At 47.4% G+C, this 27874-nt stretch overlaps 2 protein-coding genes across 2 annotated transcripts; both read right to left on the reverse strand.

The window, feature by feature from the left end:
• On the reverse strand, nt 1-27790 carry LOC132265833 (histone-lysine N-methyltransferase 2C). The gene is made up of 24 exons (XM_059766614.1): nt 27405-27790; nt 26359-26859; nt 25910-26322; nt 25557-25846; nt 25277-25467; nt 22767-25209; nt 22332-22702; nt 21694-21884; nt 21411-21613; nt 18259-20241; nt 16276-16411; nt 15831-16198; nt 13992-15737; nt 13796-13926; nt 12399-12669; nt 11324-11503; nt 10516-10644; nt 9984-10424; nt 9761-9919; nt 9512-9652; nt 6068-9449; nt 1443-5875; nt 1178-1360; nt 1-1108 (listed from the first exon to the last, which is right to left on the reverse strand). The coding sequence occupies exons 1-24, from the start codon at nt 27788-27790 to the stop codon at nt 1016-1018; spliced, it is 18765 nt and encodes a 6254-aa protein (XP_059622597.1). The 3' UTR covers nt 1-1015.
• Nucleotides 12766-13743, reverse strand: LOC132256299 (histone H3-like). The gene has a single exon (XM_059752634.1). The coding sequence runs from the start codon at nt 13492-13494 to the stop codon at nt 12880-12882; it is 615 nt and encodes a 204-aa protein (XP_059608617.1). The 5' UTR covers nt 13495-13743; the 3' UTR covers nt 12766-12879.
• Nucleotides 27791-27874: the final 84 nt, after the last annotated feature.

Here is a 27874-nt window from a genome sequence, read left to right on the forward strand (position 1 = left end):
TTAATTTCATATTGACTGTATTATTTCCTTTTGTATCCACATTAATTAACAATCTCTGTACTATTCATTAACATGGACAATTCATTTTCATTTAGAGTGCTATCGTCTAACTTATTTACATCTATAATCCTTTTTGTTGAACACGAAGAAACACTGAGGTAACTCAAATTGCAAACACAATGAATTACATTCCGTCTTTACACAATTCTGCCATTTCTCTCTCGACAATAGAAATTACACACACACATTAAATCATAAACTGGCCTCACGATAAACGCCAGAAATATTCAAGTGATTAATTCGATTCATCACTTTGATCCTTGTATAAATTTCTAAACTTAATAGAAAGGGATTTCGAAAGAAAAATACATTTTCTATTCATTATTAAATATCTTTAAAAAATTACCATTTTCATTACACTCAGCATCTCAATTTGTAAAGTACATTTTGTTGATTTCTTTTTATATTGTAGAAAAGCTCATTTTATACTTTTTTGATAACACTTAAGATGAGACAAAATTATGTTGAAATTGCAACTTTACAAAATACACCTCCACTTTCTTCTTCTTTTTCTTTCAATATTGTACACAATCTCCAATTCTAATCAACTTACAATCTATATCATTTATATAAAAGGACTTTAAAGATCTCTGAGATATTATATATACAAATATAACCTCTCATTATTTAAACTTTCAGTGATTCTCTTCTGTTACTCTTCTATGTATTATTAAAATACTTCAATCGTATTTTCTATACAATATTTTTTTTATGCATTTCACAATTCAAAAGGAGAAAAAATCCTCACAATTTCCATCAATATCTTCACAATGATTCAAAAATATATAAATTGCCGTACACTTTCTCAGTAAAAAAAAAAGAAGAAAACTCATCACTTTCACCCTCAATCTCTAAAATACCTTTGGATCGCGCTCTTTGCTGTATCCTCTCTTCAATAGAAGAACTCTCTCTGTGTGATGTCAATGGTGTCTCAAAAATACAGGAATGTTCGCTTTTAGTTCATCCACTTTCGGCAATTCGGAGCTCCGCACATGCAAGAAATCTTGTGCGCATCATCCTCAATATCGAATTTGTAGTCGTAAGACAACTGAGAAGGAAATAATCAAGTGCATTAGTAGAGTACATTTGATGCACACAATTTAAGGAAAAAACTCACTTCTTCACCACGATTAATTCTCCTCTTCGCAAATATGATAATACGATATTCACGATCAACTTCGACAATTTCAGTGACGCAATTTGGATTGCAGGAGTGATTGATGTAGCGCGCCAAACCGCCACAGAGCGTGGCATCGACGACGCGATCCTCGTCCAAGCGGAACATGTAAATTCCTCGATTCTGCAAAGAAATAGGAAGGAAAATGCATCAAGATGAATTTCAAGAAAATCATGAGCTAGAGAAAATGAAAGAAACAACTCACCTTAGCCTCGTACTGCTTCTCGCGACTCTCCGACAACTCCGTCCTGATCACCTCTCCGATGTACTCAATCACCATCGTGTGCTTCTCCAGATCACGCGCCGCATACAATCCCAAGCCCTGGATCTTCGAGCGCGCCAAGTAGACATTGTTGCGCCACTCCTGCTTCATCTTCTTGTACTGCGAGCTCTTGGAGTGCACAAATTGCTTGCTGTAGGGACACGCCACTTCGCCGGCAATCGATGCTGTCGGCACAAATGTCGGCCTCTGACTCGTTGATCCCGTGCGCTGTGTGTGTGGCTTCTTCCAGCCCACGCTGTGCTTCAGCTTGGGCTCCGTGCGCGCCGCCCCAGACGGATTGATGGCCAGCGGAAGCTCCAGCAGCGGATTTCGCCCATACTTGAAGCGATAGTCCGTCAGTGTCTCAATGCCAGGCAGACTCTCGAGAATGCGCACCACGGCGGGCTCCGTCAGGCCAAATAGATCCTCACCCGTGACGTATTTTGGGAAGACTTGGATAAGTTGATTCTCTTTGCGCATCTGCGCCAGTGGCTCAAGAATTCGCTGCCACACGGCTCGTGGACTCGAGTCGCGCAGCTCAATGTCATCACGCTGTGGCTCTTGCACCAGCACCCGAAACTCCGGCCTTCCCGAGACATCGGCAATGCTACAGATGTAGCGACAGCGCCTGTTCGGCTGTCGCATGGACCAGTAGAAGCGGATGATCTTGTAGCCGATGGGATAGATGTAGTTGGGCGTGTGGAAGGCGATCAGCTGGTGCGGCAGTAATTGGCCAACATTTAGGAAGATCAAACTGCCCACGCGCATCAGATTGCTCAGCTCTGAGTGATGCATCACACTCGCCACTTGTCGACTCTCATCCCGCTCCACATACACGCGCCTCTGCACACTGAGTGTGGTCAATTCATTGTCCTTCTCCGTCTTTGGCGCATGCGATGAGCACATAGTGGTCTTATTCTTGTAGAACACACAATTGTCCTTCAGCGCACAATTCAAGTGGTACACATTCGTACAGCGTGTCTTGAAGCACTTAATGGTGGCACCGAGATTGCCGCACACCACGCAAGTCTGAACGAGGCTTGCCTGCAGGGCATTCTCGAGATTCATCAGCGCCCCATTGACTGTCTCATACACGCCGTCCGACCACAGGGCGCAATTCAGATGCACCCACTTGTCCACATCGAAGTTCAGCAGGCGCGACGGTCCATCGGCCACACCGTCGCCAATCTGATGGCAGAAGATGCACTTGCGCGTATCCTCGGGCATCTTGCTCGCCGTCACAGTGATGCTCATGCGGAACAGTGTCTCTGTGATCTCCTTATCTGTCGGCTTCTTGTACTTCGACGCTATCGTGAAGCAATTGCCCGAGAACATCTTATAGCGCACACCCTTGAACTTCGGATGCTTCTCAAAGTCCCCATCCATTGACACCTCATCCCTCAACTCCTGCTTGATGTCCAACTCCTTGAGATCAATACCACTCGTCGCCTCCTTGATGTCCGTCTCATCCAGATCTACTTCCATCTTCAGATCATCATCATTCAGATCACACGTTGTCGATGTTGTCATGATCACGTCGCCGAACAGAGATTTATCATCCACCTTCGCACTCTTCTCCTCATCCTGCGCCGCACCACTCTTGGCCTCTGTTCTGCTCTCCTCCAGGATGCTCGTTGGACGCCACTGGAATTGCTTATAGCACGCCCGACTGCAGAAGTAGAGATCGTCCGTGTCATTGATGAGTTCCGTGGCGTTGTTGAGTGTCGACAACAGTGGGAATTCTGACGCCTTCGCCCTGATCATGCTGTTCAGTATCACAACATCACAGTGACGACAGAACTTTGCAGCGCCATTGAGAATTGTCTGGATATCAATTGGAGCGCCCTCCTTGCCATCCTTCCCCTTCGTCCTGTACAATCCCAACTTCTGACTCGGCGGCGTCGTCGTGCGCTCGACAATCTGATACGCCGTCGGCGCCGGAATGTGCAGGATGTTGGCCAAATTCCTCAACACACCCATAATATCCTCCGCCGCTGATGACGTTAGCGTGAGCGTCACGGTGACATTGCTGTTGTCCTTGAGCGGTGTCGGTGAGCCAAATCGCGATTTCACCCCCAGCACATCCTTCAATCCCTCATTCTCCTTGTTGCACACATTCAGGGCGCGCGCAAATGACATTCCCGGCTTCAGACGGATGGGAATGGGCGCCACAAGTGGAATCTGCGGTGACATACTGCGATACACGCCATTCTCCTCATCATCCGAATCCTCATTGATAAGCTTCAGTCCCGGATACAAATACAGTGGCTCCCAGGCTGTGCACTCAGGACTCGAACTACTGATAACTGTGTCTGGCGTCTCATTGTCGCGCTCCTTCATCAGTGTCTCATACTTGTAGCGATTGTCCTCCTCCACATCGAAGCTCATCGGTGCGAATTCCTGATCGTAGAATCCATAGTGTGTCGACGTGCCAGAGCCATTCTCACTCGGCGGCGATTTCATACCGAAAGGCTTTGTGTTGTAGAAATCCGCCACATTCGGCAACTCCGCCATTCCATATTCGCCCAACATGTCACCCTCGCAGATCGAATACTCCCTGGCCGAGCTCATCTTCGTCAAATCACCCGTGCCATACACCGGCCCCACGCCGAAGTTCCTGCACAGCGTCGGCTCCAGAATCTGCATATGCGGCAATTGCCTCAATTGTCCCATCAAGTTGTCAATGAATGTGTCATAATCCTCCTCGACTTTGGAGAACTTGCGTGGTCGCTTCTTACTGCTGCTGCTCATCGCCTCTTTGCTCAGTATCTGCATCTGCCGGCGACTCTTCTGGTACTCTCGCCTCTTGCGCTTCTTCAGCTCCAGTGCCGTCTCTTGCGCCGTCTTCGCTGCCGCTGCTGCCGCCACATCACTCGCCGCTACCTCCGTTGTATCCATCAACTCTGTCTTCGGCACAGTAAAAGTGCCCTCAGGCATCTTTGGCGTCAACTTCTCACCCAGCGTCGTCGTCACAACAGGTGAAACCACCTCCTCGACAATCTCCTTCTTCACATCAATCACCGCCAGACTTGGTGGACCCGTAACACTGCCCGTCTCCGGCGGAGATGTCGATTGCTTCACCGCCGTGACCACCGGCAGCGACATGTCCTTGTTTATCACTACATTTGGCGGCGCCACCGCGTCTAGAGATGATGACAGAGTTGGATACGGCGGCGGTGGCTCCGTTGGAATCACCGTCTCCTCCTTAACACTCACCATCTTCGTCTCGGCGGCACTTGTAGTTATGGCAGACGCCGACGTTGTCACAATCTGCGGCTGTGTTTGCTGCACCGTCGCCGCCTGTTGACTCGGTGACTGTGGTGGCTTGGATACGAAAGACGTCTCTCTCTGCATGAAGATGTGCGTCCTCATTGTCGCCTTCGTTGCACTCACTTCACTGCACACCGGCGACGGAGTGGCGGCGGCCGGCGTGGGTGAGTTCGATGACTGCGGAAGAATTTGACTGGCATTCGACGGCACCGGTGGCAAAGCTGGCCTCGCCAATTGCGCCTCCAACGAACTCACGAGACCCAAACTCGGCGCCCGCAAGCCCGGCATGGTGCGCGACGCGATCGCTGGCGGCGTGGGCGACGGTGTACTCGTACTGCCTGAATTCTGCAGCAATTGCTTCAGCAGCACATTTTGCGAGTCCTCAGACTTTACGGGCGGCGCTACTGTCATCGTGGAGAACTTGCATCCGCCCTCGCTCGCCTTCGTCGGCGTCACAGTCGCCGGCGCGTCCTCACTCGTGTCCATCGGCTCGCTCTTCACCACATTCGTCAGCTCCACGCTGTGCCTTTTTGTGCCGTGAATCAGCGCCGGCGCGGCCGCCGGTTGCTCCTCCGTAGACTTGGATCGCTTCAAAGCACTGGTCAGCTGCGTGTGTAGCAGTGTGCTGCCCATCGGCGGCTGCTGCGTGGCCGCCTTGAAGCTCGGCTGCGACAGTGTGGCGCCCAGAATACTGCCCGAGAACTGGATAGCCGTGCTCGTGGGCGTCACAGAACCGCCACCCGTGGACGTCGTGATTGGTACAACAGTGCCAGAAATTACACCCTGCCTGGACGTCATCACGAGAGCTGGCGGCTGAGTCGAACTGTACTGCAGATCGGAATAGTTGATGATGCGCGTGTGTTGTCCTGTCAATTGATTGCTGAGAATGCTCACAACTCCCGGCGATTTCGCTCTGTCCTTCTGCTGTTGGCTCTCCGCCTGGATCTTCGTCAAATTCGGTATTCCCTGCTGCCCTTGAGTGATGATGACCGACTGTGCGCCGGCTGATGTTTGCGACACCGGCGAATTGCCGGTGGATTTTGTCTTTGGCGACGTTGTCAATTGGTTTCCCGCCAATAATTGCTTCACAACGAGAATAGAACCACCTAAAAATAGAAGAATTAGCCAAAATCACATTAAAGACAATTACTGGTTGGAGAGGGAAAAAATGAAGAGTTTGTGCGATCTTTTGAAAGAAAGAATTAACATCATTTAAATTCTATGCATGATTAAATCAATTCTAAAACACGGTTATTTAGAGACTCAAAAACAGCCACAAATAATAGAAAAACGCTCACCAGTTGTTGGATTGCTCACTGCAGGTGAATTCCTTTCCGGCACTGTAACTTTGGTGATGTCAGTTGTCGTCTTGAGACTCATTGGCGTCACTGTTTCTGCCTTTGTTACCTCAACTTTCGTGGACGGCAGGAGATTCTCAAAGTTCACATTCGTCGCATCGGCAACTTGAGCATCTTCGCCGGTCGTCTTTTCCGCATTGAGCGACAGCGTCGTCACAGATGGACTCGATGAGCTGATGGATGACAGAATCGATCGCACCTCTTGCGACACATTCTGCATGTTTGTCGCCATTTCCGTCGGCTGCGACAGCGGAGAGAGTTGAGGCATTGTTGAGATATTGCGCTGACTCGCCGTGGACAATTTGGGACTTCGCGGTGAATCGCGTGATTTGACAATCACATGGAAGGGAATAACATTTTGCTTCTGCTTTAATTCCCCTCCAGTTTTACCATCTTTCACCTCTTTGATCTCATCAATCTCCTCCTTATTGTCCACCTGATCTTTCACCACTGCTTCACTGGTAACATCTTTAGCGTCTGCAGTTGCATTTTCCGTCCCTTTATCACTGCTCATCATCTTCATGTCGTCCACCATGTCATCGGCAACACTGTGAAACTCCACTTTGTGCTCTGGCGACGCCAAATCTGGATCATCGTGCTCTATCGAGCTGTCTGGCGACACAGATTCATCCTCAAATATTTTGTGTGGCAACGAAGCGTCCTGATTCACCGTCAACGATGACAACTTTGAATAGACAAGACTGGATGATGATGATTTTGTGGCCAGACGCTCAAGCATTTTCTCCGAAACCAATTGTTGTTGAGCAACTGTAACTGGCGATGGTGATTTCTGCGTAATTTGCGCCACTGTTGTCACTTTATTGTGCGACGACGACGAAGAACTCTGGCCGAGATTTAGTGACGAGATTGTGACAATAGAAGCTGGACTGAGTAGTTTATGGCCACCCATTGTGATCATCGATTTTGGCAATTTCACACTTATCGGCGATTTTGCCAGCAATTTCCCCTTTCCACTTGCCGCGTGTCCACCCGCTTGGCCATCACCAACTGTTGTCGTCGCCTTGTTGTGCGGCAGCGGAACATTCTTCAGCACCGGCACGGAAATTGTCGTATTGCCAATCGACACAATTGCCGTCGTTTGCGTCACATCCTTCATCAGCTTCTTGTGCACCGACACAGCTGTCATCTGACCACTTGTTGGCCGGCTGCTCATCAATGCCGACGTCACGGGCAAACGCGAAGAGTACGTGATTACCGGAGATCCCTTCTTCACCACTGCACTGGCACTTGTCATGCCCACGGCACTCACCTGCTTGCTCACCTGCTCAGCAGACGTCGACTCTGCGCGCGGTGAACTTGGTCCACCCGCCGGCTTTGCTTCCTTCCCAGATCCCAGAATCACATCCAGAACATCACTCGTGGTGACAATTTGCTCCTCCGGACTCTTCATGTCCGATCCAATGATAACAATCTCCGAACCCATCGACATCATGTCCTCATCGCCAGTCGTGAAATGTTCCTCCGAGAACTGGCCACTCTTCTCCTTCTCCGCCTCCTCATCATCGCTATCTTCCGTGCGCACAAAGTCATCTCCAGGACTCGCGATCAACTCCAGCGTCTTGTCCTCATCGGAGATCACCGTCTTCGGCAGATGAGACATGGAAGTGTGCTTCATCGAGTCATCACTGTCCGCATAGTCCACCACCATGTCAGGCGCAAACAGGACATACTCCTCCGTCACCTCAGACTCCAGTGGACTGGACACAATGGCATCAAACTCTGTCGGCGCCAGTGACTCAATCACCGAAATATCATCTGTGTCCGGAACAGATTGAGCAGCCGCACTCAACGACACTTCTGTCGCCACCACCGCCTTGTCATTGTCATCATCATAATCCATGATCCTCTGCTTCTCATCCGGACTGCTGTCAATCACCACAATCTCATCCTTTCGTCCTCCTCCCTCACCCGGTGGCGGAATCTTTCCCTTGCCGTGCAGTGGACTCTCTGGTGGCGTATTCGAGCTGTCCTCCAACTCACCAAACTCCAGCGCCTTGCTCTTGATCACCAAATCATGCGGCAATCCCGTCACCTTTTTCTTCTTCTTCAATATCGAGATGCGATTCATGTGCGCCTCCTTTCGCACACCCTGAACAACACCACCTGATGTGGACGCTATCTGCTTGTCACCACCAGATCCACTCTGACCGGCTGACGATGGTGTCGGCATGCGCTTCGAGCCGTAACTCCACATTGGCGCACCGCCGCGCAGACCCAGCTTTATATATCCAAATCGCCCAAAGGACGCCGGCAGTGGAATCGGATTGTTCATGCTGTGACCGCCGCCGCCGCCACCGGAATTCCCTCCTGAACCATCCACACCGGCGTCGCTGTGCTGCTGCAAGTACATGTGCCGCGGTGAATTCTCCACACTCTGCGGCCTCTCGGCGCCAACAGGAGAGTTCGCCGTCACGCCGCCCGTGCTCGGTGGGCGCCGCATGATTGGCGATTGCATGGGTTGATTGACATTCCCGAACTGACTCATGCCGCCGCCCCTCGCCATCGGAGATGGTGGATTGATGGCCTGGCCGAGCATAGGCGACGGCGGCTGTTGCTGCTGCGCATTGCCTTGCTTGTACTGCTGTTGCTGCTGCTGCTGCTGTTGCTGTTGCTGCTGCAGCATTTGCTGGCGCTGGATCAAGTGCCTCTGCTGCACCAATTGCATCGTCCTCTGATTGTGCATGTGATCAATCGCCTGCTGATTGCCACCTTGATTAATCGTCGGCTGTGGACTGCCCAGCGGTGAATTGTAGCCCGCCGAATTCTGTCTCATCACCTGCTGTTGCTGCTGCTGTTGCTGTTGCTGGCTGAACACAATCCGGGGCCGCATTATGCCGTCGGCAGTTTGCATCGTCATGATTTGCGGTCGCACAAAACGATTCTGTTGTTGTTGACCGGCCTGTAAAATCTGCCCTTGGGCCATCATATTCTGCTGCTGCTGTTGCTGCTGCTGATACGGAGCGCCGGGACTCGTGACAATTCGCCCACCGGGAATATTTGGCGCACCCATTCGATGCTGCGGCGACGTCAATCGCCCAGGAATCGATGGAGTTGGCGACGGACCTGGATTATTGGGACTGAACGGACACTCATCCACCTGTGACAGCGGCGTTCCAATCCTCGGCGACGGCTGCATCGTATTGTACGGCGACATGGAGTTCTGCTGATTGCTGGGACTTTGCATGATCGAATTCACACTCGTCGGCCCAGGCGATTGGGAAGACATCAACGGACTGGGCGAGTGCAGTGGACTCTGATGACTTTGCACCATTTGATTGCTCAGCGGCGATTGTCCAGTCGTCTGTAACACACGATGGAAGAAGTGTGAATGCCTGCAGACACACAAAAACAATTCTTTCTCACCTGAAGGATTTGCTGTGATCCTGGCGATGGGGATGTTATTGGCGACTGCGGTGCAATGTGAGCCGGCGAAGAGCCAGGCAATGTTCCAATTGGTGATATGATTTGATTTTGCATCTTCGACATTTGTTTCCCTTTGTAATCCTGAAATTATTCATTAAAATTAAGATTTTTTCATCCATGCGCAAATGCTTATGATAGGAATTTATCATTCTACAGACTGAAAGTTTCAAAATAACCAAATTCACTCACCTGTATCACCATTGAATGCTGTCTCGCCTGCTTTCTCGCACTCTCAAGCTGTTTTTGCACGATATTCTGCTCTGTTGTCACTTTAGCCAAATCTCTCGCATCGCTCTCACTGAGTTCCTGGCCCTGCTTCTTGATCTGTCTCTGCTTGCTGTTCAAGCTCTGGCAAATTGACAAGCAAAGTTCAATTGACATCTCTAGAGAAATGTATCATCAATCAACTCACCTTCTTCACTTTCCGCAGCTTCGTCACTTCAGTTTCATAGTACTTCAGCTGTTCAGCCAGGACATTGTGCTGCTGCGTCAGCCACTGTTCGTACGCCACCTGCATCTGCCTATCCTGTTCCGTGACAATCGTCTCGGGCGGCAGCGGCGGCTGTGGTGGCAGATTGGCAATGAACAGCTGAATGGCACCGGTGCTGTCGCGTCGAATGCCCGCCGGATCATTCGCTGGATTTGGCGTTCCAGGACTCGGCAATTGCTGTTGCACCACTTGTGCAGGATTTGTCGGTCGCCATTGTGTCTGATTCATGCCTCTGGGCATGAATTGTGGCTTTATCCCTTGCGACTGTTGCTGTGATGTTTGTTGTTGCATAGACAATAGTCCTTGCGCTGTTGTGGTCTGTGCATTGCCACTGAAAAGATCCCCCGGAACTCTCTGGTAATTCTGCAATAAAAAAAATGAAATAGAAGAGAAAACAATTTGTGAGTGATTTGTGGGATAAATGGATAGTGTTTTGAGAGTTGTTTTCCATTACTTGATCATCAATCATTCCAGGATTAATTTGTGTATTAGATTGTACATTCGCTATTGTGGATGTTATTTGCTGTCTCTCCTGTTCGCGCTTCTCTTGCTCCAATAAATCTTCCAACAGGAGTGGCTGTTCCTAGCCAAAAAGACAGTATTTTATTCACTTATATGGATAATTACACCACTTAACAATTCACATAAATAGAAACAATCTAAGATGATTGTTTCCATTGGTTAATATTATTTTTATTATTATCCGTTAACACTAGGAAATGTTATCTAATGATCTACTAATCATGCATAGCATTTGTAATGATAAGAATGTGATGCTTGTTAGTAAAATCTACACAAAGCTCGAAAAATATGCACTGAAACTCTTTAGTTTCTCTCCAACTACCAGACAAATGAAGGAAGAGGAAAATTGCATTGCACTAATCCAAATCTAAAAGAATATTGTGTGTGAACATGAAGACATTAGGAAAAAGAATGACAGGAAGCAACAACCCAGTTGATGGAATCAAGCAAAAATGTGCATGGATCTTTCAGATTCATCACGATATTCTCCTCACTTCTTAGGGAGGATTTGTTCTTCCACTAATTTCTCTTGCTCCTCAAATTTAGTATATTTTGTGGGGATTTTTTGGCTCTTTTTCGTTCAGTTAAAAAATAAATAAAGATTATTTTGTACAAATAAAACAAATAGAGAGAGAGAGGAATTTTGACGGAACTCCTATAAATGGATTTTTCTGGTCTCAATGTCTGATGTGGGTTTGTTGGTTTGACTTTTTTTTTGTGTGTGATATAATCACTCTCACCTGTAACAGCAAAGACCGACGATGTGCAACATTATGCTGATGATACCCGGTGCTTGGCATTATTCCCGATGTAGGCATCGATTGATACGGAGGGTAAAACTGTTTCGCATGTGTATATTTAAATTTATTTTGTATCTCTTTCTTTTTAGCGATTATTATCAAAAACCGAAAGTAAGTATGGGATTATTAGTTGGACTTTCATATTATGTATATGTTTTACGAATAAAATTGATTTTGATCACAAAGAAAACACAAGGAAAAACTAAAAGTCAAATGAAAATCAAATTTTCCCTCATTTTTCTCCTATTCGCACAATTATTTTTCCTCTTTTTTCGTTCTCCTATTCTCAAAATCCCCTTTTTCTTTTCTTTTTATCACCAATAATACATTTAAAAAAGAAAAGAAAAAAACAACTGAAAAGTAAAGTTCCAAAAACACACAACAATCTCTGGATCCTTGTTAGAAAAGGATCCGCATGATATTCTCTCATAGTTTAAACAATCAAATATCAAACGCACAGACATGCAGATAAAAATATTGATCTTGTCAACGAGATTAATGACTAAATAAAGATTATATAGTTTGAGAAATATGTTAAACCATAAGAAAGTAACATTCAAAATCATGTCATCAGATAAACAGTATAGAAAGAAAAAATGAAAATAAAGATCAACGCCAAAATAGTCACTAATCAAAATCAGCCATTATTATTTCTCTGTTAATTTCCCAACAAATTCTTCAAGAGCAAAAGTGTTTCAAAATGCACTAAAAGGACAGTTGGCAATCACAAGTGTAATATATGTGTCAAATAACACGAAATGCTTCCCATCAAATCACAATTAACACTCTTTTTTCTTTCACCATTTTGAAACACACTCTCTTGATATGAAACCAAAAAAAAAAAATGAAAACAAGAGAATATGTATTCTCAAGTGACCACAAAAAACAGTCCATCATCATGAAGAGTGAACAAAAGAGTCATTCTTAATGATTTAACCATTCCACTTAGAAAAAAATACCCGCCACACACTGTCTTAACAACTGAGTAATGGCAAATGCCGCCTTCTTCTCTCACCTGATTCGCCGGCGGCTGTTGCACCGGCGCGCTGCCCGGATACGGAGGCGGCGGCCCGGGATAAGGCGGAGGCGGCGGCTGATTGATCTGTCCCTGCGCCTGAGCCTGCGTGTTCGCCATCGCGATACGATTCACCTGAGTCGATTGCTGCTGCAGCTGCTGCTGCAAGATCATGCGCGTGCCCTGATTCGCCTGCTGCTGTCCAGGGTGATCCTGGCCAGGTGCCGGCATTCTCAGCGCCTGCAGCCGATGCTGCGTCACCAATTGTTGTCTGCAAAAATACATTTCATCCATCAGCCACAAACAAGACTTTCTATATTGATTGGCAATGTAATTAAAATCTTACAATTTTAATTTTTAAAAGAGTACATAAAAAAAAAACGGTACATTTTACTTCTCTAACAGATTCATTTAATTAATTAGAAATTGGCGAATTTACAAATAAAAAATGGCTCTAAAGATGAGTGAATTCTCACGCCGGCTAATGGAGTCCAATGGGATCCCAGCCGCCTCGGATGTAGCGCACGAGCTGGATGTCTTTGGGATGCAGCGTCACGCAGCGCCGGAACAGCGTGCACCTATAGGCGTCCTCTAGGAGCTGCGTCAAGTACATCTCCGCCGCTTCTTGCAGCGCATCAAAACACACTGCCGTGATGCGGAAGTCACCGTGGCCACTGGATTGCAGCGTTTCCCTCACGAGCCGCCCGAACGGCGCCTTCGGGATCAATTTCTGTGTCGATTTCTGGTAGTGCATGATCTCACGATGGATCTTCTTGTACGGATTGCTCTTCCGTGGCTTCTTGCGAGTTCCCTGGCGAGCAGCTGTACGACCAGACGGCCCTGGTGTGCTCGAGCGAAGTGTCCGGAAGCTGGTGACATTCTGTGCGGCGGCTCCTCGTGATGTCACCGGCGTCTGTCTAACAGGGCTCCGACCACTTTGCCGTGACTGTACACTCGTTGGCACACTGCTCTGGCTGATATTTCTCCCAGATTGCCTTGGCGTTGAAATTTTGTCTTGCGTATTATTCGATGATCCTGACGAGTCGGTTGTGTCGCTCACCTCGTACGGAAGCAATTTAGGACCTAATCTTGGCATTTTTCACGTGGGCACGCACTTCTGTATCCACTTAATATCCCTTTTTACGACGGAATAATTATGCTTTTGCACGAAAAGAATAAAATTCTCAGACAAGAGACGCTTTTTCTTGCCGTTTGTCTCCACACAGTTAGACGGAAATGACAGTTTGCGCCAAATTGAAATGTCAAAATGGCAATATCGAATTCTCCGAATTTTCGAACTTCTCATTTTGAATTCAAACCGTTACTTTCTTCACAAATTCACCACCACAAATTGATATTTATCTCAGTGTAATGTGTAAATTGATAAATAAACTCACCCATTGCGATTCATTAAGCCAGGAAAGCTGACTTGGACATTATTGTTGGCTGTGACAATACCAATTGCTCCATTGGACATCAATTGTGTGCCAACTTGCATTGGTTTTCCCATCGCGGCCGCTTGTTGTACCTGAAAAAAACAACCAGAAAGAGCTATTTAGCAATTATTTCAACAATTGACTGGATCTTTTTTACCTTCTGAAGCATTTGTTGCTGAATCTGTTGCAAATTTGCCGGTATAATCTGGTGTGTCACTTGAGTCTGCTGCTGTTGTTGTTGCTGCTGCTGCTGTTGCTGCTGAAGGATCTTCAGCTGATGAATCCTCTGCTGCTGATGCAATTGCTGACTATTGTCCAGCACCATGCTCTGCTGTGGCTGAATTTGTTGCGACTGAGACATCTGAGGCATCATGCTCGACGCATTGTGTCCCGCCTGTGTTGTCTGATGCATTTGTGGTGGCATTTGCATGGCACTACTCATGGCAATGTTCTGACCACCGTTGCCGCCGCCACTCATCGTCATCGTCTCGGATTGCGAGACAATATTTGTCGTCGGAGTCTCTTCACATGTTGATCGTGTGTCATCCTTCTCGGGCAACTCCTTCTTCCCTGGCTTGTCATCCTTTTCCGTCTCCTCGTCCAACTCCAAACTGTCCAGCAAGTTCGCCTTCTCACCGTCATTGAGTGTATCCAATTCCGGATCGGCATACTCGAGAATATTGAAATCTGCTCCCATTTCCGCTGTCAGCGACACCAGCAGCTCCTCATCATCATCACCCAGGCCGCCAAGGATGTCACCAACACCCTCAACTTCACCCATTCCGCCACCCTCTTCCTGCTCCAATTTCTCCAGCTCCGCCGTGACATTGTCCGGAATCTCAGGCGCCTCATCAGACGCGCCGCCCATCATATTGCCCGCCGGCTGAATCCTATCCAACTTGTGCGCCAGCAGAGACACATTCTGTTGCTCCTGCGCACTTTGTGCCATTCCCGGCTGCTGCTGCTGCATCTGATTCTGCCCACTCACGGCTTGATTCACCATCAACTGCCCATAGTGATCGATCTTCCGCACACCAAACTGTTGCTGCTGCTGCTGCTGCTGTTGCTGCTGGTGCGCCTGGGATTGCTGCATGATCCCGCCTTGCTGAATAATGTTTGACTGCTGCGTCATGATCATCTGCGACGTTTGATTCGACGCAATCACACTCGTCACAACCTGCGGCCTTATCATCCTCTGTCGCATGTCCGCCGAGATTTGCGTCAGCCGCGCATTGCCAATTTGATTGGTCAGCGACACTTGCGGCTGCAGCTGTTGCTGTCCCGGCCGCACCAGCACCGGTCCGGTGGCCAATTGCATGCGCTGCGGCCGCGACGTCAGTCCCGGCGGCAGTGGCTGGCGGAATGTGATGTTGTCCGGTGTCTGCTGCTGTTGTTGTCCAGCATTCAGGCTCTGCTCGTCCACCGCCTCCATTCCCCAGCGTGGCGACTGCGGCGGATTCTGCGCCTGTGGCGACTGCACGTGCTGCGGCGACACCATTCCCGTGCTGTTCGGCGTGACCATTTGCTGGCGCTGCAGCAGATCGCGCAGCTGTCTATTCCCTTCTGGCTGCTGCTGTTGCTGTGCCTGCGGCTGCTGATAGGGTTGCGGCGGCTGAACTTGTGCCGGCTGTCCTTGGAATGTGTCAGAACGCGGCGACGTGAATGGTGATGTCTGATTGCCGCTGAATAGCGGTCGAGTGGCATAAACTGTCGACCTCATGATGTTTGTGTTGGCCGCCGGACGCGGCGTTCCCGGCGCATGAGCATATCCAGTGTTGTCGATGTTGAGGCGAATCTGCTTCGCCGGCACCTGAACACTCGGCTGTTGACCAACATAGGCTGGACTACGATTTGGCGCCGGATTCGGACTCTGATGGCCAAAAGATCTGTTCGCTTGTGGTGACTGTGAAGCAGAGAAGGGAATTGTTGTTTTTTATAAAGCAAAATTCAACTTTGAAGGCTTTAAAGATGTTTTTTTTACGCTGTCACAACTCACCAGAATGAACTGGTCCTGTTGCGAGCCTTCTGAAGGCGGCCTGGAGAACGAGTCCATGCCCTGCGGCACAGGCGAACTGGGAAATTGATCGTGTGGCGATTGCGATGCTTGCGATTGTGGCGAGAAAGGACTCTGCGTCATGCGCGCCATTTGCTGCTGACCGCGCGGAATCTGCACCGAAACCGGTCGCGTCATCCCGGCATGCGGATATCCTTGCGAATTCACATTCGTGGGCAGAACTCCTGGTCTTCCCTTGGCTGACGGCGTCACAAAGTTCGTCATCTGGCGCGAAGTCGGCGAAGGACTCGCCATCGGGCCAATGGAATTGCCGTCATTATGCGTCGACACTTGTAATTGCAGAGAAGCGTCTGTGCGAAGGAAGACAAACAAGAAGAAGTGTGTGAAAAAGGGCGGGAAATCATTCCAGATAGACTTCTTGATTTACCTTGACCGCCTTGATTGTGGATGACCAGTTGCTGCATTTGCTGCTCTCGCGCTCGTGTCGCCTGCAAAAGCTTCCACTGGCGCTCCTGCTCTTGCTCACGAATTGTCTTCTGCTGAGCATTGATCTTTTCCTGATCCTGAAAGTAAATCATTTCGACATTGATGTAAAGTTTCACCGCCACTCAAACTATACAACATTTTTCTAACGTTTAATAGAATCTACCAAAAGAATGCCTAATGCTTCTTCTACCATTTTAAACTCTACATTTATTTTTGCTTCTAATTAAATTAGTAAAAAAAAAAACTTTGTTTATTTTATAAATACCCTTTCATAGAAAAAAGAATAAAAATTTTCTAGAGAATAGCAAATATAAGACATGCAAATTATTCGAATTATGATATCCACACGGAATCGAATACTTGAAAATTGCTTTTGCTTCTGGTATTCAAACCCGAATTAAATAATAATGTGTAAAAATATAAATTAAAATAGAATGCGAAAAATGCATTTTCTCTCTCATTTTGAGTTGAGCAAAAAAAAATAAATGTCTCAAGAAATTCCTTTTTCAAACTGAAGTTGGGTTAAATGAACAAATTTTGATCTACAAAAATTGGTTAAAAGAAGAATTTTTTTTTCTGCTTTTAGTGAAAACACAATGTTGTCTTTTTTTATCATACAGAGAAAGAAAAAATTAAGTAATGAGATGTCATGCAAAGCATTTACCATTGAAAAATGAACTAAATACTAATAATTCTCTACTAAATACCAAATTTCTACAAATAACAAATGTAATAATTATATTAATATGAAAGTCACAAAATGCGAGACACAAGAACGGGGTGGGCGTGGAAAGGGTGTGATTTGGGGGAGTGTTTCTCTGGAATGGTGGGAAGAATTTTCCATCGAATTTTCCAGCAATATTTGAGAGGTTCTGTCCTTCGTCTGCTCAGTGATTTGTGGATCTACACCTCGCTTCGCTTCGATAAAAAACAGCTCTTTATGCATAAACAAAACTTATATATATATATATATATCTCAAGTTTCACATGCGATACAGCAAGACTCAAAAATCACAAATATATATATGGAGAAGTTATGGAAGGAGGAGAAAAAAAAAACGATATATCATTCAAAAATAAATGATTAAACATTACATAGAGTAGCAAAATCTCATATTCCAAAAGAATTCTCTTCTCACAGACTTTCTATCATTAGTTATGCAAAAGAAAAGGAATTTGAAAAAATATCCCTTCAAAAAATTAAAGGCGTCACTTTCGAATCCTAACAAAGAGAATTTGTACTTGTTGATAATCAAAAATAAATTGTGAAAATATAAGAAAGAAAAATTGGAAAAGCATTGAGAAAATAGAAGATTAAAATTCCTTCAAGTTTCTCTGTACAGTGGTGTCTAAAATAATAGCATATGTGCAGTTTTTAATATGCAATTATATCAAATTTCTGCAGATATTTTGCTCTTTACACTTTCACTGTATATTCCACTCTAACTCGTAAACCGCGTCAAACACATTTCTTATACAAAAATATGATCACAGGATCTCTGATCGTAAAACAGTTTAGTTTTCACTATAAAAATGTACAGCATGGTAAATAGCAAGGATTAAAAAGGGAAAATCTAAGATAATCAATCTTTTTCTTTTTCAGAACGAAACACTTCAAAAGTAAGCTTTCAAGCAAAATACCGGCAGAAACTGTCCAAAAATGCAATTATTTTCCTTCTTCTATCGCAATATCAACATTATTTCGAACACCACTGTGTCTTCTTTCTCTTTCTCTCTCTCGAGAAAAGGAAATCCAAAAATACAAATGTTCCACATAATTTTATCCCAAACAACTTTTTGACTGTCTTTCGTAACTTCAAGACAAATATAGAAAAAAAAAATCAAAATGATAAAAAAAAAATATAGAGAAAAATAAAAAGAGTTCAGAAACAAGAACACATTTTCGCTTTGTCGTGTTTCTCACCGTTTGATGCAAAATTGACGTGGACGAAGAAGTCGTGGTGTTCGGAGTCGAGGGTGGTGTTTGTGAATTTTTGGTAGAAGAAGAAGAGAAAGCTGATATGATTGGGGATGAGCAAGAAGTCAAAATGTTCAACGTAGAGCTGGTTGGTGTCAAAGTAGCGTTCTCGGGCGTAGTAATAGTGGAAGAAGAAGAACCATTGCGTGCAAATGGTTTGCTATTCATCATCGGTACATTGTGTGACTCCTTCGTCACCACCACCGCTGCACTCGTCATCGTGACCGCGGCCGTGTTCACCGAAACTTGATGCGAAATCGCCGGCGTTGTGTCATAGCTCGTGGACAGATCTTGATTGGGCAGCGACGGCAGCGTTCGCATGATCTCCGACGGCGTCAGCACGCGTATCTGCTGGTCATTGCTGATGTTGAAGTACTGAGCACGATTGCCGCCTTCCATCGACTGCTTCGCCGCCTGTTGACTGTACGCCGGACTCTGCGAGCGTGACGGCGTGCGCTCCAAGTGATGCACAAATTGTCCACTCGTGTGCTGCTGCATCACAATATTCGACGTGGGATAGTGAATGATAGTATTCGTGCCAGAAGTCTGAATCTGCTGCGACTGCTCTTGCATCATCCCGTGATGCTGTTGCTGCTGCGCCTGATTCGTGGCTATCTGATTGATTGTCTGCAGCTGAGCCGCCAAGATTGGCGACTGTATGGCACCAGAGACCGGATGATGCAGATTCCCCGTGATGCTCAGTGTGTTGTGGTGGAGAAATGGCCTAAATTGACCGTGAAAAGTGCCCGAACGCAGTGCCGAGTTGGGATTCGTGTTGAAATTCCCATTGGGATTCACAGTGACATTCGGCGCCGGTCCACCAGCGCCGTGATGATGATGGTGCACGCCATAGTGCTGCGGATGATGATGATGCACCGTGAATTGCGGCGAGATGTTCGTGGCAATCACATTTGGCACGAAAATGCCACTCTTTGCGCCACCGCCCAGAGTCAGGGCCTTCATGAAGTGCGTCACGGGCTGTGACACGATCAAGTTCGTGCTGAACGACTGCTTCGCCACACTCGCCATCACCGCTGTCGTTTGCGCCACGGGCAGCACAGCTGCAGCCATTGGTGTGATGTTCAGATTGCTGCTGCTCGTCAGATTGGAGATGTTGATGAAACTATTGGCAATGTTGGCCGCATTCGCGAATGAATGCACAATTGTCGGCGCCGTGTGACTCACTGTTGTTCTCGTCACTTCTGCCGCCGTTGTGGATGTCATCACTTGACTTGTTGTCGTCTCAACTTGCTCGTCAGGCTCATTCAATGACGATATCGATGATGTCGTCGAGCCCAAATCAATGTCCATCGTACTGGCCGGACTCGAGGCGGATGTTGTCGTGGGTATCGCAAGTTCTTCTACTTGACTATTACTATTGCTACTTTGAACACTACCATCAAACAGCGGCTCTACCGAATTTACATGTTGCTGGAAACTTTGGGAACCGTAGCCGCCGTACGCGGCGGCGGCACAGGACGTGGTGGCGGGTGTGGAGGACGGGGAGTCCGTGGGGGTGCTCTTTGGCGGTGTCTCTTGACTTGAGGACATTACATTTGGTATGACATTAGAGGAGGAGTTATTTGTGTTATTTGATGCACTATGAACATTTGTATTAGTTTGTGTAGTTGATGCGGTTAATTCATCTAGTAATTCATTTTTGCCATCCCCACAATTTCCGTGCACCTCTAATATTTGATGATGATGCGCCGCCGCGGCCGCCGCTTGTTGCTGCGCCGGCTGCTGATGACCCTGTGCCTGTCCGCCACCAACACGCGACTGCATTTGCTGTTGCTGTTGCACCATTAAATCCCCACTTGACGCCTCTGAACTACCATCTGACGCTATGGCACTGAGCATCGCGGCACTTCCTGCAGTGCTGCCGCTCGTCTGGTGCACTTGGCTATCCTTGGGTGACATTGAGGGAACCTAGGGGATTTTTTTCAATATTGTTCGTGTGTGTAAAAGTACCAGAACCACAATGATATGCTTATGCAAGTATAACTATCTTTTTTTCTCACTGATCTCCGCGCATCCCATCAAAAAAAAACCTCCTTCTAATCTCTATTTGAACGTGATGATACGCAATTCTATTCCTCGTTCTCAAAGGACACACTAGACACCCTCAAAAAAAGATATCCTTTTGTCCTTTGCAGTGCAAGAAAAATTCTTGTATCGATTCTTTCATGATTGCAATTAAACAAAATCCACCCAAAATCTCTTCTCTTTCAGCCAAAAAGGATATCTTTTACATAAACCCTATTTGAGATGAACTTTCAAGATAATGCAGTGACACTTTAATTACTCACTTATAGTCCTCTTTTGCAGTCTTTTAGTTGGACAATTTTTTTTAATTACAATTGAACAGAAATGAATTATTTCAAAGTCTCACTGCAATATCCAAAAATTCTCGTTCCTATCTTCAATTTCGCAAAATTTCAGTATTAGTGACGTAACACATGAATAAACATAAAAATATGATGTAGTACGAGAAAATAAAAAGGTTAAAACATGGAGGATGCTGTTATTTAATTTAAAAAAAAGACATTTCCGAGTTTTTGTTAGGTTTCATCAACATAAGAAATAATTATTCGCATTCTCATTCATGATTCAAGAAAAGAAAACTTGACTCTCTCTCTTTTCATATTAGACTTTTGGTAGGTTTCCTAAATTTTATTCACTTTTTCTCATGTAGAACAAGACATTAACTGACCTTATCACATGTGCAAGAAATTATTGATTCTTCGCCTAAGCGATCAAGTCGCATAAAAGCCGCAATGCATTGAGAAAACCCCCTTAAAATAAGGATATTTGCTGCACGTGCGATCGATGAGTTAGGAAATGATGTAATTATCAAACTTCTTCCTCATCTTTCATACTGTGAGAGATAAAGCTGTTTCTATTTTGACTTTTCTCTTCATACTTATTTGTTATCCAATTTTATGTTTAATCCTCCAATACTAAGTGATGACAAACAATACAAAATTCCAACACAGCGAGACATTAAAGGACTCTTATGGTAATTAACATACACTTAGTATTGGATGGGGAAGCATTAAGAGAATGAAGAAGAAGTGGTAAGAAAATGTATCACTCACTTGCTGTGCCTTCTTCATACGCAGCGCCGAACGATTATCTCGCGCCTTCTGCAGAAATGGTTGCTTATTCTCCGTCGACAGAGCCCTCCACTTCTTCAGTATCTGCTTAAAGCGATCCGTCCAATTGGGAAACTCCGTCTTTAACTCCGGATGATTCATGTTGGCATACAACACTGCCGAAATTGTCGCCATTTCGCCTAAAACTGTAACACAAATACAGGACAATTTACACCATTGAAGGGCCATCAAAAGCTTCAAAGAAAAGTAAACTTTCTCAACTCACTCTCATCTTGTCTCATTCTATCGGACGTCTTCTGATTGTTTGTGGCCGGCGTCGGCACAATAGCGAGCGAATCATCAGTAACAGGCATTCCCATTGTCGTATCCATACTTTGTATGCCAGATTGAATTGGTTGTCCCCATTGAGATTGCTGCTGCTGCATTGGCTCTGTGTACACTGGACCGAATTGATTGCTTCAAAAGCACAAAATACACACAATATTAATCCCACTAAAGAGCGAAGCGCTAAAGAACACAAAATTGTGTATATTGCAAAAAATCAACAAGTTGCAGGATGGATTTTGGTTGAAATTTCACACACACTCAATAAATTGCTTTTGGTGATGAAAAAAAAAAACATAAACAGTAATAAATGAACTCAAAGATACCCAACTAGCACATAAGGTGATAGGATTAAATGTAAAATACAATTTTGTTACAAACATAAGAACAAAAACCTTGAAAATCAACTGTCAATGCAGCTTTCATCAAGTTCTTACTAACACAGGTGTTTTTTTGGTGGTTGTGGTTTTTTTTTAAGGTGCTCTACATTATTATTATTATTATTATTTTGGTGGTGATCATCCAAAAATTCGAGGCTGTGGTGCGAAATTATCACACAACCAAAGAACCATTTCCTACCTTCGATAGTTGTAATGGTTATATGATATATTTGGATACCCCATGTGCTGCTGCTGTTGATTCGCCGCAGAACGCACTATCACGTTCTGTGGCATCGCCTGTCCCTGTTGACCACCATTTGCTTGTTGATTCAGCAGTGTCATCGTCGACTGTGGCTGCTGCATACTCATCGTCTGCTGCAATTGCTGCGACGTCGTCGTATCTACTTGACCGCCGCCAAGCATATTCATGCCCACTTGCATCGGCATCTGCTGCGGATTCTGCACATTTCCCGCGTGAAGCTGCCCTTGCTGCTGCATTGATGTGTGTTGAGTTGTTGTCGACGAGTAACTCGTGGCACCACTCGACGTCAACAGCAATTCTTGTGACTCCTGAAACATCCCCACACGCACATTAAAGCAATTGATTAAGCGTACAGATTCCGTCACAAATTACCTGAGATTCATCCGTAAGAACACCCTTGAAGATCTCCTCAACGTAGTCCAAATTGAAGGGCGATGACGACAGCATTTCCCCCACATTTTCCGTGATTTCATCCAAATTGTCTGCGTTCTTACTCAAATCTCTCTCCTCATTCATGATAGTATTCACCAGATCGGAGTCCAACAAATCCCTCGGCAGAATGTCCTTTAAACTGTCAGCACTGCTTGCTGTGCTAGACGTTGTTGGCGTCTGCATGATCTCCATCTTCACTGTTGCCGCCGCCGCCGCCACTTGTGGTACTTGAGCCTGCGCCGGCGCATGCTTCGTCAGTGATGGAGCAGCATTCTGCTGAACCGCCGCCTGAATTGCCTGCGCACCATCCTGTGATTGCTGATTCAACACACTCAACTGCCTCGTCTTCTGCTCATCCATCATCTGCTGATGCTGTTGCTGCTTCGTTCGCATCGCCTCAATCATCTTCAACTCCTCCATGGACAGCTTGATGGTCTTGTCATCCGACACTGTGCTCTTCGCCTCGTCATCACTGCTGCTTGACTCAAACTTCGTCTTACTCGTGTCCAACAGTGTCTTCCCGAAGAACGCTTCCTGCAGATAACTCGGATATGTCTCAATCAGCTTGCTCTTCTGCTTCCGCCTGATTGTCTTCTTCTTCTTGTCACTCGCCTCCGCCTGTGGCACCATGCCATCCGTGATGTCTTCACCCTCGAACGTCTCCTTGTTGCTCAGACTCTTCAGCGTGCGATTGCGCACATTGAAGCCACCAATGCCCAGCTTTTGCAGATTCCTCTGGCGCTTTTTCCGCAACACCACTGTACCCTGCTCCGTGGTGTACAGCGTGAATCCCTCGGGTGGACTCGCGTCGGCGCGATCCCACACCATGCCGTCCTTGTAGATCTCAGCCTCCTCCTTCGGATCCAGTGGTTCAACCTTCACGTCCTCCAGCGAATTATCGTGACTGCTGCCCGCCACCACTGACTCAATGGCCGCCAGAATGCCCGCCTCTTTGTCCGCAATCGTCGGATCGACATTCACCTTGTGCTTCGGTCGACGCTTTCGCGCACTGTCCAGCTGCAGTGACTTGATCTGCGCCAATCCGTGCTCACTCAGGCACACACCGTCGACATAGTGATTTCCATCCAGCGCCAGAATTGGCCCAGCATCGCTGCCATCCGGACTCTTGGTGGTGAGCGACAAGCTCCTGCTGAAGCCACCCTGTTGCTGCTGCGCCTTCGGCTGCTGGTGCGGCGGCGGAATATCACGTGGACGACAGAGAACGCACGTGTATCCCTCCTCAGAGCACCTCTCCGCCTCCTCTTCCGTGCGTATTGCGTCACAGTTGCAGTGCAGCCAACGCTCGCACTGTGTGCACTGTATAATCAGTTCACCCTCGGCATATGCATCACCGCACGATGGACAATTCGACTGACTGGCGCACGGACCACACTCTGAGTAACTATTCATCCACGAGCAGTTGAAACCTGGATCGTTGGTGCCACACTTTTGACAAATGGCACACCAACGGCACTTCCAATTGCCATGCGGGACGATATCGAGTGGTGGATCCATGCAGTAAATGTGATATGAGATATCACACTCATCACACAATATCAGTCGCGCCTCATCGTTGCGCTGACCACAGCCCTCGCACACGGTGCAGTCCAGACATCGCCAGCCCTTCTGCAGGATCACCTTCGTCACCTTCACATTGACACAGTACGGATGATAGCATTGGCCGCACTGCGTGCACGCGATCAGACACCCCTCCTGATCCGTCCCAATGGCACCGCACATCACGCAGATGTCCTGCGTCAGCACGAACTTGTCCTTTGCCGAGCACAGCACCAGGCGATTCTCAATGCCTGGCTCCTCGTCAATCTTGCTCGCCACATCCGACGTGGGTCGCTGCAATCCCAGCCCAGGCACACCGAAAATGCCCCTCATCTTTGACTTAGGGCCACGCTTGCGTGACAACTCATTGTACCGCAGACGCTTCTGCAGGCCAAACTTGCCGCCACCCTTCGGCCGACCCATTTGCGTGAATCCCGACAGGCCGAGGCGCTTCTTCGCTATCTTTGTAGCAGCGTAGGGCTTCCCCTTGCCCAGGCCATAGTCAGAATTCAGCTGAAAGAGACATTTCGGGTAACTACTCACGACGGGACTCGTCTTCGGCGTGACTACCTTCTCACCGCCACCATTGGCGCCACTGCCGCCCGCCGTCTCGCACATCTCCGCATCATCCGCATACAGACTCTCCTGCGACGCCGACATGCTGTCTTCGTCGATGCTGCTCGCTCGCCGCATCGCCGCCACCATGCGGCCATTCTGTGCTAATTGCTTGCACGGCGGACACACATACTCATAGTCCGGATTTGTCTCCTTCTTCGCATGGTATGTCGACAACTCGGCATCCGAGTCGCACGTGTTGTGAACGAATCTGCAGGGAAAAATACACGACTAAGAAAATGCCCATTCATTTAATTGAATTTAATATATATTCTTACTTATTGCACAAGCTGCACTTCACCATCTCCCGATATGCTGCCGCTCGGTACGCTCGATGGCAAATTGGACAGCTGAATCCCTTATTGCGCTGCTGATAGCACGAATCGCAAACTGTGTAGTGCGAATGCCATCGTGATGACGTTCCCGCTCCAGGCGTTCGTGATCCGCAATCAGAACACACGCGACAACACTGCAAAAAATCAAGAGAACACAGTCTTCAACCACAGCTCTCACTCTGTACAATTAACCATAGATCAGATTTGATTTTGGGGCACTTACACGACATTTCCAGCCATATTTCGGAATCGACGTCATGACAGGCCGAAGACACTGCGCATGGTAGATCTTGTCACATTGCTCACAGGCAAGAGAGCGTCCCTCTGTGGCATCGGGCAGCCGGCAAATCTGGCAGTGGCGACAAGATTGACATTGCCATCCGGCGCGAACGCCCGGAAGTTGCGCCACACCAATGCAAGTCCCGTGATAATGATCGCCACACATTGAGCACATCATCAAGTTCGAGACATCGCCCAAACCTGAGCACGATCTGCAGTTGATGTCTTCAGTACCTGCAAATTCAGAGTAATAAAGCCCAGAGCAATATGATTTGTAGGTTGTGTGCGCCAACTCACAGACTAGAGGCACTTGTCCCAAGTGTTCCTTGCAGAAGGATATGTACGTCTGAACGATCTGGAAGCCACCGGATGCGGCCACGCATGGGAAGTGGAAAACCTTCGGACACGACATCTTGCAGATGACACTGGCGCCGAAGCGCGAGCAGAACGAGCACTTCCGGCTGAGACTCTGGGCGATCACGGCGCCGACATTGCTCAGTGTACCCGAAGCGTCACGCGCCACGCCAATTGACCAGATTGCACACGAGCGATGCACATAGAAGCTGGCACCGTCGAAGAGATTGGCGAACTCCACCTGATCCACATGCCCAATCTTCTCCAGCTCGTCCACATACTCCGACGTCATCACCGGATTCTTGCACTTGTTCAGCCCCTTCTGCCGCCTGTTGCTCAACTGCGGCAGCGGTCCGCTGCCGCGTGGACTCTTGTCACCCGCTGCGGACGACGCCGAATCCTTGTCGTCAGACGTCGGTGTGGTGGCCATGGGCACCTTCTCCGACTCTTCGGCGCTCAGCTCCAGGCGCAGCATTTCACCCTGTCCCAATTGACTGCGCTCACCCAAATTGCACAAGGCACAAAACTTGCCCGGCCACTTTTCCGGGAAATACGGCGGCTCCTCGGGCGGCTGCATCAGCTTATCGCTGCCGCCACTCAAGACGATTCCTTGCTCAGGATCCAGCGACGGCGGATTGTTTGTTGGCGTCGAGGCGGCCGTGGAAGGTGTCGAGGGCTCCTCTTGGGTCGGCGTTGACGGCATCGATGAGGAAGTTGTCGCCGTCACGACGCTCGTCGTCACTGCGCTCGATTGCTGCAGAAGGCCACTTGAGTTCATGAAATTAACACTACCATCGGACGCCTGGTGGATTCCCAGCTGCGCCAGAATGTCCACAGCGGAGCCGGACTGGAAGTACTTCCTCTTCGCCACGCCTCGCACGCCGCTACTTCCTCTGCACCTTGGAAAATGCACAATTCTGGTCAATCAAAGAGCAATTGACACAAATTCAATTGACTTCTAAGGCAAATTGAACAAATAACAGCATCAAGAGAGTTGAATTGCAATAATTTAGTCTTCCAGACATTAAAAACCCAAGACACCAACTTACTTACTTACGTGGCTTTGACATCCCATTGAGGGACATAGCCTTCTCCATTAGAGAAGATATTCGAGACAAGTATTTGTTTTACGGTGGCAGTTTGTCAGCTTGCCGACCAACCATAAGTGGTTCTAACGTCCACCTTTATGCTTTATGCTGGAAAGGTCTAATAAGGATTTTTTTTTTTTAAATATTCTACTCTATTCTATTTGGCCAATTCCGTTTGTGGGGAGTTTAAACAATTTCGCATTTTCTGATTTATCTATCCGCATCTTATCTGACTGGAAAAAGCTGTGCCAGAAAAGAGGAAATTCCTGAATTTTTTGTGATCCCTCTTAATCCTGCATATCCTGCTATTTTGACATAAAATTTCTTGGGCTTTAACAATTCTTTCTCACCGCTTGACAAGGCGATTGTCTTTGGTGAGACGAATGCTGGGCGGATATTCCTTGCGTGGCCTCCCGGGGCCCCTCCGGATGGCCGGCGGTTTGCCACTGCCAGAGAACTGGTGCATGTGCATTGCCTGTCCGCTCAGGAACAGCCCGCGATTCGGTGATGCCGGATCATCGGCCAAAATGGGTGGTGACGATGTGCAGGACGTCGGCGTTGACGCTGGACCTGCAAGAAGCCAGCTTGTAAGTTGACTGCCGAGCGGCTGCAGGGCGTCAGCGTTACCGGACGAGGCTTGCGTGGACGGCGGATCGTATTCGGGGAACTCAGGATCGCCCTCCTCTTCGGAGCCCTCTTCGAACTCCTCGTCCATGATCACTTCCTCCGCGTCCATTCTCACTGCACCGCTTGCGCACAGTCAAGCAGAGATTGTCCAGATTGTTCACTCGTGATCGCTTGGCTCAGTCTAAAATTCCAT

The sequence above is a fragment of the Phlebotomus argentipes genome, unplaced genomic scaffold (assembly GCF_947086385.1).
Source record: "Phlebotomus argentipes unplaced genomic scaffold, Phlebotomus argentipes genome assembly contig_5, whole genome shotgun sequence".
Lineage (NCBI taxonomy): Eukaryota > Metazoa > Arthropoda > Insecta > Diptera > Psychodidae > Phlebotomus > Phlebotomus argentipes.